The sequence below is a fragment of the Macrosteles quadrilineatus genome, unplaced genomic scaffold (assembly GCF_028750875.1).
Source record: "Macrosteles quadrilineatus isolate MER2022 unplaced genomic scaffold, UCM_ALF_1.0 Scaffold_4__1_contigs__length_99947679, whole genome shotgun sequence".
Taxonomy (NCBI): Eukaryota; Metazoa; Arthropoda; class Insecta; order Hemiptera; family Cicadellidae; genus Macrosteles; species Macrosteles quadrilineatus.
In genome coordinates, this window is record NW_026542597.1 from 57777745 (window position 1) to 57791131 (window position 13387).

General features: G+C 34.5%; 1 protein-coding gene across 5 annotated transcripts; it reads right to left on the reverse strand.

Annotated features, from left to right (window-relative positions):
- Nucleotides 1–425: 425 nt before the first annotated feature.
- LOC128992633 (uncharacterized) lies at nucleotides 426–10513 on the reverse strand. Of its 5 annotated transcripts, none has more exons than XM_054416312.1 (6): nucleotides 10370–10513; nucleotides 8830–8997; nucleotides 6460–6600; nucleotides 5214–5316; nucleotides 4247–4395; nucleotides 426–871 (listed from the first exon to the last, which is right to left on the reverse strand). In XM_054416312.1, exons 2-6 carry the CDS (start codon nucleotides 8983–8985, stop codon nucleotides 725–727), a joined length of 696 nt encoding a protein of 231 aa, XP_054272287.1. In that variant the 5' UTR covers nucleotides 8986–8997; nucleotides 10370–10513; the 3' UTR covers nucleotides 426–724. The 5 variants fall into 5 exon arrangements, with proteins under 5 accessions (XP_054272287.1, XP_054272284.1, XP_054272289.1 ...); XM_054416309.1 differs by lacking the exon at nucleotides 8830–8997 and adding an exon at nucleotides 7807–7979 and having other exon boundaries at nucleotides 10370–10507; XM_054416314.1 differs by lacking the exon at nucleotides 8830–8997 and adding an exon at nucleotides 8350–8525 and having other exon boundaries at nucleotides 10370–10507.
- Nucleotides 10514–13387: the final 2874 nt, after the last annotated feature.

Below are 13387 nucleotides of genomic sequence, written 5' to 3' on the forward strand. Positions count from 1 at the left end.
TAAATTAAGTCAAGAATCACAATATTAAGTATTTAGTATAATGTGTTTAAAAGACACTAATTTAGTTTTATACATTTTGATTTGAGAACTTATATTTAAGTCTTTTATACATCTCTATTATTATACCGGTACTTGAAATAAGTTATAATATATAATTCAAAATTAAGAGTGTAAAGGCTGTTCAGTTAAAAAATATTTACTGCAATGCCGACGAATTAATGTTTCACTCCCTCATTCTCAAAACTATATTTTAAACTAACTTAGAACGCTATTTGTGTTTCCCTTCTAGAAACAATCATGTTAGATTGAGATTACTTGACCAACCCTATATTTAATTAATTTCAAGTCTTTTATAGACTCCTTTTCTTCCTCTTTTTGTTAATGATGGGAAAGTACAATAATCACACAAGAATTCAAAGCTTACAGATACATTTAATATTTACATAACCCTTTAAGGCTAAATATTTGTTACTATGCTAAAGAAGCCATTATGGTAAAAAAAATAACTTCTTGTTTTACACCATTCAATTATGGTAATAGGTCTAAATATTACTTAGTATTTTACAATAATCATGGACAAAAATATTTATATGCTAACTAAAATCATTTCATACACTATACAACCTTTCCAACACAAAACTTTTTAATCCAAATGTTTATCATCACTGTTAAAAGTCAATGAGTAAGCATCCTTCAAAGACATTCCCAAGAATAACAATCTCACTTAAGCCATCCATTGTCTACAGGATATAGATATTGCCAACACTATGATCGTAAGAGACGATACATTCAGAACTCCAGAGTTGCAATAGCTCTGGATGTTGACCAGAGGCAGGTTGATTCTACTCAGCTGTTTGTGAACTCCACGGATCTGTAAAATATAAAAAATAGATTAAATCTTTTGTAGAATCATAGTTCTCTCTAAAACAAGGCTGCGGCGAGACAAAAGTGGCAATACCGCTGCCCCGTCAAACCAGAACAGCTGTTGCATCAATTTATAATGGAGAGTATAGAAAATATTTATGTTTACACTTTTGTTATTTCTGTTGTTACTATGGCAATAGCTATGACGTTGCGATGAACTTGTGTTAGAGGAGACTATGGTAGAATAGCTTCAATAGAAGCTATGTGATACCAATTTTAAAATCGGGCGACAGGGATAACGTAAAGAACTACAGACCTATTGTGATACAGTCAACGATAGCAAAGGTTTTTGAAAGCATTGTCTTGGATTACCTTCAGTTTAATCTTAGTGCCCAGATTGAACCTGAACAACATGGTTTCTTCCAGGGACGCTCTACAGTTACCAATCTTATCCATCTACAGGAGTACATAATGACTGCATTTCTTGAGACCAGATCGGTTGACTGTGTATACCTAGATTTTGCCAAAGCGTTTGACAGAGTCGACCATCGAATCTTGTTGGCTAAACTTCATGGCTTTGGTGTCTGCGGTCCGTTACTTCAATGGTTAGCAAGCTATCTCAAGGGAAGATATCTCATTGTAAAATATGAGAACTCATCCTCTTTGCCTTTTCCTGTGCTTTCTGGTGTCTCTCAAGGTTCGCATTTGGGCCCGCTACTGTTTTGTATTTTTATCAACGACATTGTAGACTTCATTGAGACAGATTTCTTAATGTTTGCTGATGACATTAAAGTTTTCTGCAAGATCTCGTCATCCGTGGACCAGTCTTCTTCAGCATACTCTCCAAAGAATAACTAGTTGGTGCAAGATCAATTCCATGGAATTAAATGTCACTAAGTGCCAGGTTATAACTTACACTAGGAGCCATGAGGTGAGCTACTTTGACTACCAACTGTATGGTGTTAATCTGAAGCGAGTGCACAATGTGAAAGACGTTGGTCTTATTATGTCCCCCAATCTTAGCCCACAGGATCACATCAACCACTGTGTGTCAAGAGCTAGGGCACTCCTGGGGTTTATCCAAAGATCTACCAGGGACTTCCACAACATCTCTGCTCTGATCACACTGTACAAATCTCTAGTTCGAACTATCCTCGAATACGGGTCCGTCATTTGGTCCCCATACCAAGTTGGCCATATTTCCGCCCTCGGCAGTGTTCAAGTTCGTCTAGTCAGGCTAATTGGATTGAAGCTAGGGTATCCATATCTTCAAACTCCTGTTTCAATGTTGGAGACTCTATTTGATCTGCAACCTCTTAAGCACAGACGTAAAGTGTTGGATCTCACCTTCCTTTTTAAGTTGTTGAATGGTTACATTGATAGCCCGGCTCTGCTTGAGAAGATTGATATCAAGGTCCCCATAGGAACTCGATCCAGGTCAGCTCTCAGGAGAAAATACATGCCCGTGTACTATGCCTACAACAGTGGTATATCCAGACTTCTTCGGATTGGCGGGGACACAGCAACACTAGTAAATTTTTTGGAACATCTGTCTCCAAATTCAGAAGAGAAATAGATAAAATGGAAATCCTGTAATAGCTCATTTATGTATTTTTATTTTTTTTACTCTCTCTATTCCTATTCTTCTTTGCATTACCTTCATTTGCATTCATTGTCTCACCCTGCCATTGCATTACTTGTTCAAATGTTTGTTTGTATAACTTTTGTTTGTGTAGTTGCATATTTGATTTTATATCTATTTGTATTGTCTCATTATATTAGTAGCATGTAACTTGATGATTGGAACTTATTATTGTCTCATGAATTTGTTGAGTCTGTATTTAATGTATTTACTAAGAGCATTTTCATCATCTTTCGGCATCATTGTACTTGCATGTTAACGGATTATTAAGCTGCAAAATCTTTATTGTAAATAGATTATAGTTGCAATTTTGTTATCAATTGATTGTATATTATTGTTTGTTATTTATTTAAAATCTAGCTGTCTTGATTGTTATCATTACTTACATTGTAAAAAATGGTGGAACCGTTGATAATAAATAAATTAATTAAATTAATAAATTAATCTTTTTCTATCACTATATAACCTTGAGATTGGCATACAACTATACTTTTAACTCCGAACTTGAGTAAAGGGTGGGTGTAGAATGGAGTGAGATAATTTCTGCCACGTAGATCAAAACCAGCTGTTTCCTTTTTTAACAGGGCTATTTATGTATTGAAAGACCTTAATGATCACAAACAGCTGGGTCAAGTCATAAGTTCAGAAACAGCTTCTATGTAGAGAATAGAAATTTAACATAAGCATATACTCAACACGAGCCTCACGAGAAGACCTTTTTTTAATAAAATCTGGCTGCATCTATTTCATATAGGTGAGATATCTTCTTTGGTATTGAAAATTAAAATACGTTGGACCTTTTATGAATAAGATTAACCATTTCAATGGCAACTGCCGAAATATTAGACACAAGACAAACTAAGTCAAACTTCAAAGTACAACACACCAATAGGATTATAACTTGACAAAAACAGCTCTAAGCTGTACCGGGTAGCAGACATGTCTTTCAACCTGGATGGAAGTCATGATCAAAACTACTTTGGTTGGGCCATTGGTTGACCAATCTTGTTAGTTCGGTCACAAAGACGTAAGGTGCAGAGGAAACATGTCCATGGGACAGCCACGTGCTTTCAGCTCTGGTATGTTGTGCCAGAAATATACAAGTGACGAGTAAGGAAGAGCCCTAACGGTGAGAACTGTTCAGAAAATTCCTATTGGACAGGGCACAGGATCTTCCTCCGCCTCCACCGTAAGCGTTGTAGTACTATGGCCAAGGGGGGGCGGTGTTGGACTTTGCCCCAGACACCACTTAAGTGTAACATTGAAGGTTTCCTCTGTACCTTACTTCTCTGTGGTGCAGTAAACTGTTAAATTCGGATCAATGGCCAAAGCAATCAATGACCTTAGATTACTTTTGTTGTTGCTTGTGTTCTTGAGGAGGTTTGTTTCACCCTATGCATTTCACCAACTTGTGTGGCATCTTCAGGTGTCTATTTAGAATAATATTTACACACAAGAGGTCACCAGTATCCTGGTTGGTTTGATTAGACACACGACAGGAGGTCTGTAGTTGGAGGGTGGACTCCGCCGCCATCGTTTGTCTGATCAACCCGACAGAGAAGATAAAGAGTTAAACATAATGATGTATAACATATTGCGTATTAAAAAATAAAATAAACTACAGTATGGAGCTATTGTGGAATTTTCTATTATTCCTTGAAAAGTGTAGTGTGTACTATTTAAAAAATTTCAATGTTGTGTTTATAAATATAGTGCTGTCTAGTGACGTTAGTTTATTACCTCTTCTTGACTGAGATAGTTCCGTGCCAGGATGACGCTGAAGTGCTTCTCCTGTGGAGAGCAGAATGTCAACACCAGATGTGACTGGACAGCCTTCATCACTTGCACTGTGCCAGAGAAGTGGTTGTAACTGCTGTCCACCAATGTCCCTAAAACAAACCAAACAGTTTGGATTATTTATGATTAACACTTTTTATCTGCTACATCGAGATGAAGATTATCATACAAGAAAGGGCTCGTGTTTACTTTTTGGCGCCAACCACATCAGTAGGGATGAACATCGATAACCGATGTTTTTCTATCGATGATTCATGTTTTTTATTAGGTTACCGTACCCATGTTTTTGTTGAACATTGATGTTTTGGCCAACAAACTAAATATCCATACACGACCATGCAAATTACTTTTGTTTGTGTAAATAACCAAATTGTGAGAAAAAGACGTAGCTACAGTACCGTATTTCCAAAGGTTATAGTCATTCATTTGTATTGTAATCAAAAGGGTTAATTATCTCTAATTATCATTTGGACTTAATTTTAAAATTATCTACGAACACTATTACATTATTGCTACCAGCAAAATAATATTTTAGTTTTTTTTTTAGAAAGGTAACATCTTGCTGTATTATGTCTGCCATTCTTACCATGTTATAGATACAGGTAAAATTTGACAGCCCTTTGATGAAGTCATTATTTTGGTCCTGTTCTTGGATCGAATAATCTGAATAAATTTGTTAATAGATAAACTAAAATTGAATAAATAGAATATGTCTAAGGTTTAGCATTTTGAAGTGATGCATCCTTTTAAAAGTTAGTCAACATGATACCAAGTTATACTTATGGTATGAATTATAAAAGTTAAATAATTTCCAAATGACTAATTGAAACAGGCAAGCATTCTTTAACATTTAACTCAAAGTCATTGATCAAGTAGAAAAGAAGTACGAAGACTCCTATAAGGTATCTACCAGTTTGCCATTCATTGGACAGCCAGAATCCTGGATTGTTAATGTTTGTCATTCGGAACTCAAACTGAATGTAGCCTCCTTCTTCATTCCACAACATTCGGACCTACCAAGCAAAACATGTATGATCATTTTCAGTAAGTTAGCATAAATCTTAAACAAGTCACCAGAAATTTTCTTCGACTGTGAAACGTGCAGTCAAGCAAAAACTTTGCATGATTCTACGCAATGTAGAGACATAATTGTAGTTTTATTTATATATTATGTTGGCACTGTAAATTCTGAAGGTAGTGAGGGACAAACACATTTATAATCCACCTTGAAAAAACATTTTAGCTACAATACCGTACTCAGCTATTAGCCATGGATAATCTGCCCAAAGCATTACAGTATCACACGTGTAAAATGAGAGAGTGTAATCTTCAACAAGTTCCAGTTAGATGTACTAAATAGTTTATTTATCTATACCTACTATATGAGAAACGCTTGTGCACAATAATTTTAAAAATGGCTCCTATGATTTCCTCCAAATTGTTAGAAATATTTTAGTTTTAGGCTAAAAACAATATCCATGCTAGGCTCTGTTCTGGGATAATTTGTTTTTTGTTAAAAACTTAAAATTAAATTTTAATATTTTTAACATTAGTCTTATAGACTGTCAAGTAGCTAAGGCAGTTCTACAAAAATGTAAACAAATGAGTGTAAACAAATGCTTGTAACAAATCATCTACAGTACAGTAGCAAATTGCAAAATGGAAAGGGACATTCCTAAGAATGATACTGAGCATTGATTTGATTATATAATGCCTTTGGGGTGTATGATGTATTACTAACAAAAGAGATAATTAGGATAGCCTATTGTTCAAAAACGTAAGATCCTTTACCGCTAAACATTATACGCTAATATTGAGCTAAAAGTCTGGAGGAAAGTCCAAGGACGTTTTGTTGTTTTCAATGATGCACCCTTGGAAGTGATGCGTTGTTCCCCGATCCCGTAATTAGTAGTTGCGACGTTCCGCAATCCCAGTGACTAACGCAATAACAGTCAACAGATATTAAGTATCATGAATTTTGATTGAAGTTTTTTGTAGAAATTTTCAAGATACCGTAGATCGCTCGTCCTCGCGAAAAAGTTTTTTTAGGTAAATTAAGAATGAGTGAATTTCTACCAAAAAAGAATTGACTTAACTTAATTAAACCCCAAGAGGTCCCCTGGTACTTTATTTTAAATCTTAAAGTGATACATTACCGTTCTTAATTCGTCATCCTTTTGCGCAAAGTGAACCCTAGGACAAGACTCGGATCCAGCCACCGTACGGAGGTAGTTGCGACGATCTGTGTATCTCTCACTGTGCTCAATCACTTCTACCACCTTCCACAGACCTAGAATCTGAAAACACCAAGATTATGAAAAACAAAATTAAGTTGTTCTATTGATACATTGAGATTTTATATTATTTTGAAAACATATTCAACTTTCTAGTCAACAGATTCTAATTTGACAAGGATTAGTTTTCTAAAAGTTGACATGTCAACCAAACATATGCAACAATATTAACCCTAAAATATTGTTGAATTTAATTTGTAAAGATTTCCAGGCTTTAAATTGTTCCAGGCTTTAAAATGTCAAGAAGACTTAAGCTGGGTTTTCTTGGGCGTTAGAGCAAACAGCGAAACACAGATACGGTTCTCTTCTGTCTAAGTAATTTTAATGGTACTGTTTGCCAATTCCATGAGTATGTGTTCCGGGGATGAGCTCATTTAGTTTATTCATGTAGGCTATTATATGGAATCTAATAGAAAAAGAATATGAGAATAAATTTAAAAAAGTTGAATCTAAGTTTGTCATCAATTAGATTAAGAAGAATGTTAAGCATGCTCTCATTTTCAGACGCTTTAAAAAGTACCCTCAAAACTTTTGGATGCTTCACCATATGCAGTTGTAACAAATATTCCTATTTATTTCTCAATTTTTCTTCCTCCCCCTCTTCCATGTGTAACAAAAAAGAGAATCTGTATTCCATATCCATATTGAGTGATTTTACCTTATTCTCAATGCCCCCAGTATACACATTATAAATTAGCAATCAATCAGCTCTCTGCAAGTGGACAAGTTTGCATCTTGAAAACACATTTCCGTTAGCTGGTGATTCACTTGCAGAGAGCTGACTCCGTTCTCCACATTCCGCTTCTCACTTCCGAACCAAAGAAAACCCAACTTCAACCTTTTTACGCTGTTACAACGGTATTTTGCTACCAATTGTTCGGTACTTATAGAAGATCATTCTTAGAGATGCATTACAAACAATAAAAACATATGTAATTAAATATGTACAACTGAATGTAAAAGCCAATACAGAACAAAGCCATATGATAGATGGATCATTCGTTACGGTATCCTAGAGACAGAGGAAGGTATAACACAGTACCGGTATAGCAGTTCTAGGTGCTTACAATCAATATGTTTTTAGAATTACGTATATTTACAGCAAACGATTATACAAGACTTAAGGTACATTTATTAGGCCCATATCTAAAAATATGATGAGAATGTTAATGAGAAACTGAAAAGGGTGGATTATTTGACTCTGATTACCTCATAGAAGTCAATATTAGACTGAGGTTGAGTGCATATTGTTGTGAAATTCCTTGCGAGTGCAAATCTGGTTCTTTGACCTCCTCTAGCTCCCTCAGTGTTTTGTGCTGTTACACAAGCAGCTAGGAACCCAAGCAGAAAGCCAATCTTTGTGTTCATCATCATAGTGCTGCCTATAAAGTGTTCATATTTAGCATTCAGTTTTAATACCAAGAATAAAGTTGGTGTTTTTTTCATTTGTCATTTGTATGTTTTTCATTTATTGATTTAAATTTGACTAAAAAGGTACTAACACATGTTGCCAAAGTGGAATATGGTTTGTCATGTATGTTGTGTCATGGGTTGCTTTTAGTTTTACAGCAAAGATTTTACCAGTCCACAGTCATATTGTGAAACTCTTGAAAGAGAATGTCAAGCATTCATGCCATAAATAGAATTCATTAGTGATGTTGTGGTTTCAGGTGACAAAATGGCTAATTGGCTAGCGTAATGAGAAAATATCCAAGTGCATATATTGTGCTCAGCAAGATCAGGGTCGTCTACCTGATCAACATAGATGATACGCTGATGGCCAGCTTCTACGCAGTTTGCCAAGTTTGCAGTTGTAAAATTGTGCCGATTGTGACCCTTGTGATGGTAGGCACTCACGGAAATGACACATATTGAGAAAAGAAATATGGAAACCATCATGGTCTGGGTCTTCCAAAATATTAGTGTTACTAGAAGAAAACAAATTAGTACACACAAAGATATACGCATATTAAAGTCTTTGAAGCACCAAATGCCTTGAGGACAAGAATGAAATAATTGCAATGCTCATTAACCAGAAGGTAAAGGAGCCTAATTTAAAATTTGTTGTTTAACTTGATAAAATGTGTGTACTATGTACCTATCTCAAGACTCGTTTAAAACAAATAAATGTTTGAGTGATGCGAATCAACTTGTGCTGAATTAGCGATGCTATGATTCAACATGATTCAAGTGCGTTGCATTGTCCAACAAGATAGTTAACTGTGACTGTACCTCGAGAAAGTCGATGGCACGTTGGTGGCCAGTCTCCACGCAATTGTCAAGGACTCTATTGCGATACTTTATCGGATATGGTGTAGTGTAAGCACTCACAGAAAAAATGCTAACAAATATAGTCAATATGCTGATGCTCATCAGGATCTGGTACATTATATAGACTACCTTCAATAAACATAAAACATACTGTTAATGTTTGGAACTATGTACTTCCATTGCAGTTAAGTAACAATGCATACAGCCAAAAAATTGTTTAACATATTTTTTTCATAATAAAAATAAGACTTAGTTGATTTCACAAAAGCGAGAAAAGTAGAAGTGATGTTCCACAATGAGTTGAAGAATGAGTTAGAACAATGTGTTATAAATATATGTATTATCTTTTTACTATAGAATTAATTACAAGGTACACCTAGTGAAACTGGTCGTGATTTCTCACTTACAGATAATCTTTTACCCCATTTAACAATTTTAATTAACCCAATGATTTCTGGATGGTAGGATTTTCATGACTAGAATTGCATACAATAACTTTAAATTACATTACTTGACAAGTTTTTGAAGGAGACTATCTGTTAATATTTCATACTTCCAAGAAACCTAGCAAAAATCTCTGAGGCGAGAGGTGTTTATATTTTATGGAAGTTTTTAAAGAATTTACGACTAAAAAGCTTTTAAAATCAGTCTCTATAAGATTATATACAATTTTCTGTTTTTTCCCAGTCATATTTAGAAAATAAACCATAGAACCTGAAGATAAGGACGAAGAAAAATTATGATACTTTACTGTCAATAAACATATTGGTTAGAAATTAAGACAAATATTAGAACGATTTAAAAAAATATCATGTAAAATGTATTATATATTTAAACATTAAGATGAAAACTGGAACCAATTTTTAAGTTGCAACCTTAAATAGAAACTGAGCTATAAGACAGATAGGTTAAGGGTTAACTGGTGTTTGGTAAATAACACTCTTGAATCATAATCAAAAGTGGCACACAAAAAATATGAATATTTAGACCCAGAGGTACAATGATTGGTGTTTCTTGCTATCTCAAACCTAGATGAAAAATCATTAACTGTGTCTAGGAAGTGTCTGCATGTTTTTATGTACCCTGTATAGCAGTAAAAAATCAATCTAAATTGTTTCTTCTGTTAGGAAAAAATAGTTTAAGTTTCACAAAAGAAGTTGCAAAATCCTCAACAGACCTAATTCGTACCACGACCTACTGATTTTCTATAACTCAACCATTAAAAAAGAACAAAAATACTTGATATATAACTAGTAAAATTTATACTTTTTATAGTATGAAATACCCTACTGATAGTATAGTCTAATACTTTATAGTTGTGTCCTTTGTAATACCAAAGTGGTAAATTGGACTTCAATTTAAATAATCGTGGTAATTGTTTTTGTTTAACTGTACACAATTCAATAGTAATCACATGGGAGACAAAGTAATGGTAAAATAATTCCAACACTAGCTTCCAAAAGAAAAAAAAAAATGTATCAGATCCGAGGCAGAAAGTTACCAAAGTGTAGACTCCAAGACCACTCAAAAACCACACACACGAGATGCTCACCGACTCACTAACTGAATCAGTAGTACAAGGGACCACCAAAACTCGATGAGGGAGGAAAATACAAATGAAGACAAGACGTAGATCTGAATGAGAAGTTTAATGAGCACTGTGGGAGTCAATTGAGCCTATTACTCATGGGCAACTTCCTTCCCACTTATACCACTTGGCTGGCCGAAACTACCTTAGTATCTTTATTCTAATGAAGATTGGAACTGAAATTAAATTTAAGTATTAAATACTATTGCTACCAATAGGTGGTGAATCTGTTTCCTGTGCCATGGTAAGGCTTTAGTTATAGCAAGGAAGTGTATACACTCTTTGGAAGTGTATACGGTGTGTTCCATTTCCAGTTTATTCAAGTTATAGAACATTGACGATGCAGTGATGAGGAAAAGTAATTTAATAATCATGTACGTCTTTAAACATTGGAAAATTGTTAACAAACCAGCTTTTATAAGTTTAATGGCATTAATAAATTCTTATTTAGTCTTTACAAGGATTTTTTTACTTTTTTTGTCATTGAAAATATTTAATTTTATGAATAAAAATCCTTTGATTTTCCTGAAAACTCATTCTGGATGTGCCAATACCTAAGCAAACAAATAAAGCTTTTATTTAAGTTTTCTCCCATACAAATAATATGCAGTACAACTGGGGAGCGAGCTGATCTACTAGTAGATGGCGGAGCTTTGGTTCTTGAGGTCCTGGGTTCAAACACTACCAATCACCAACAAATTTATTTATTTAAGGGATAATGCTGCAACGTTGAGGACTAGTGTGAAGAAATTTGAAAACCCGTCCTGGACTAGAACCAAGCATCCTAGATTGTAAAGGCGGGACTTAATATGCTGTACAACATGCTCTCCTGTGTATCAACCAGTATACAAAGTTTTGCACACAATAACAAATCTTTGGGTAGAACAGATCTTTTGAAGCGATAGGTAGCTTGGTAGCTGGAAACAAGCTTGATTGTTGATACAAATGATCATATGAGTGACTTTCAAACTATTTTACATGTGTTGTGTTAAGGCATTGTATATAAATTTTTGGAACTGGCTTCGAGCAGGTCTAGCAAGTTGAAGGAAGGAGTGAGAAGTAATCGAAAAGCTCACCCATTGAGGCGAGAAGCTGACAATTAAGAGTAGAGGGACCATGCAGCCCATCTCCGGTCTCCACAGTACCTCAATTACGACTAATTTGCACGAAGCTCGTCTTAGAACAATGAACAGCACAGTATTTGTAACAGTTGGTGAAACACTGTTATGCTACAGGAGTAACCAGCCTACATCTGAAATGCCAATGTTATTCTTATGAAGAAAGAGTAAACTGTGTTGTAGTCCCTGTAGCAGCAAACATGAGAACTTCTTAAACCTATCCTTATATATAATACGTGAAGGTGATTTCTACAAAACACTACTCCTCCGTTAATAGTGGACAGATTTTTACAAACGTTGTCTCAAAATTAAGTATTTTTTGTGTAGACGCCCCCTTTCACCAATTTCTGCAATAAAAGTCCTCGGGCTTTGCCACACAGGCCATCAAAATCCAAATGTATTTCTTATGAAGATAAGATTATGTTTACTTAAACAGACGAATAATTTGTAATAATTACAGCTGTTCGTAGTAAATACATGATACAAACAAGAGCGTTCGTTTTCCGTTTGGATAACTGGAGTGGAGTGAGCGTTCGTTATCAGAATGAGTTCAGTTCGTTCATAGTTTTGGTAACTATGGTGTGGATTAATTGATTATTTATCTTTGAGTTGACTCTTTTAAGTCATCGAAAATTATAACTGTTATTCGTTTTGAAATAACGCCTGCAACATTTTGCAACAGATGCACTAGTCTTCTATATTACGCTACATGAAACTTTGTGAACAATAAGGCTTTTTTGTTTTAAGATTTAACCCCACATATTATATACCAAAATGTCCGTCTAGGTGTGTAGATTTGCAAACTGACATTACATTTTTTTAAATTCCCTTAGGCTCTGCCCCAGTGGCTTTTAAAGTTCCCATGTTATCTTTATGAAGAACATATTTGTTTACATTATGATCAGCTGGATAATTTAATTGCTGTTAGTATTTTAGTTGCAATTTAAGGAAATGTGAACTATACTACAACTAAAATCCTTATATATAATACGTGAAGGCAATTTCTACGAAACACTACTCCTCCGTTAATAGTGGACTGATTTTTACAAACGACGTGTCAAGATAAAGTATTTTTTGTCTAGACGCCCCCTTTCACCAATTCATGTAATAAAAATCCTCGGGCTTTTCCCCACAGGCCATCAAAGTTGGTGTTTCTCCCTTAAGATTAACATGGGGGAATCTAAATATTTAATTGGAAACTTTGTCCCCACTAATTTGAGAGAACGGTTGGGCGTAGAAACTTGGTAGAGGTGCCCAAAGAAAGGTCTTGGTCTGTAGATGAGTTATCAAAAGAAAAACTAAGCAAAATCCCTTAGGATTCTGCCCCAGAAACCTTTAAAGATCCCTCCACAGAGTTGTTTACATTTTGGCCATGAATAATACTTTTTAATGAAACAGCTGTTCATTTTTAAATTGTATTTCAAACAACATATACTTATTGGAAGTTACTGAATTTTACCAAATAAGTATTTGCAATGTTATTTTCTGATTTTAAAATTGATTTTCTTCTTTATCATGTTATGTTTTGCAATAATTGTATTTCATTGACACATCATAAGCATTTAATATACGACTCCAACGGAAGGAAAACAAAGATATAAAACAAAAAACAGTGTTAATTTTAAGTAACATAAAATTGATGATTTTAAAAACATAGGCCTATTTAGAATATTTGTCATTTTATATATGGTTTTTTTTTACTGTCGTCTAAATTAGGGGCTATAGGCCACTAGTGGTTTAAATTACCTGTCCGTCAGTGATCTTACAGTGATTATACTGACTTGATTAAAATTAAATATTTACTATTATATTA

Excerpts from the sequence above, each read along its gene's own strand:
- LOC128992633 (XM_054416309.1), bottom strand. The coding sequence starts at position 7,971 with ATGATGATGAACACAAAGATTGGCTTTCTGCTTGGGTTCCTAGCTGCT. Across the intron at positions 6,601-7,806 it reads CTAATATTGACTTCTATGAG|ATTCTAGGTCTGTGGAAGGT; the intron begins GTAATCAGAGTC and ends TGGTGTTTTCAG. Across the intron at positions 872-4,246 it reads ACTATCTCAGTCAAGAAGAG|ATCCGTGGAGTTCACAAACA; the intron begins GTAATAAACTAA and ends TATATTTTACAG.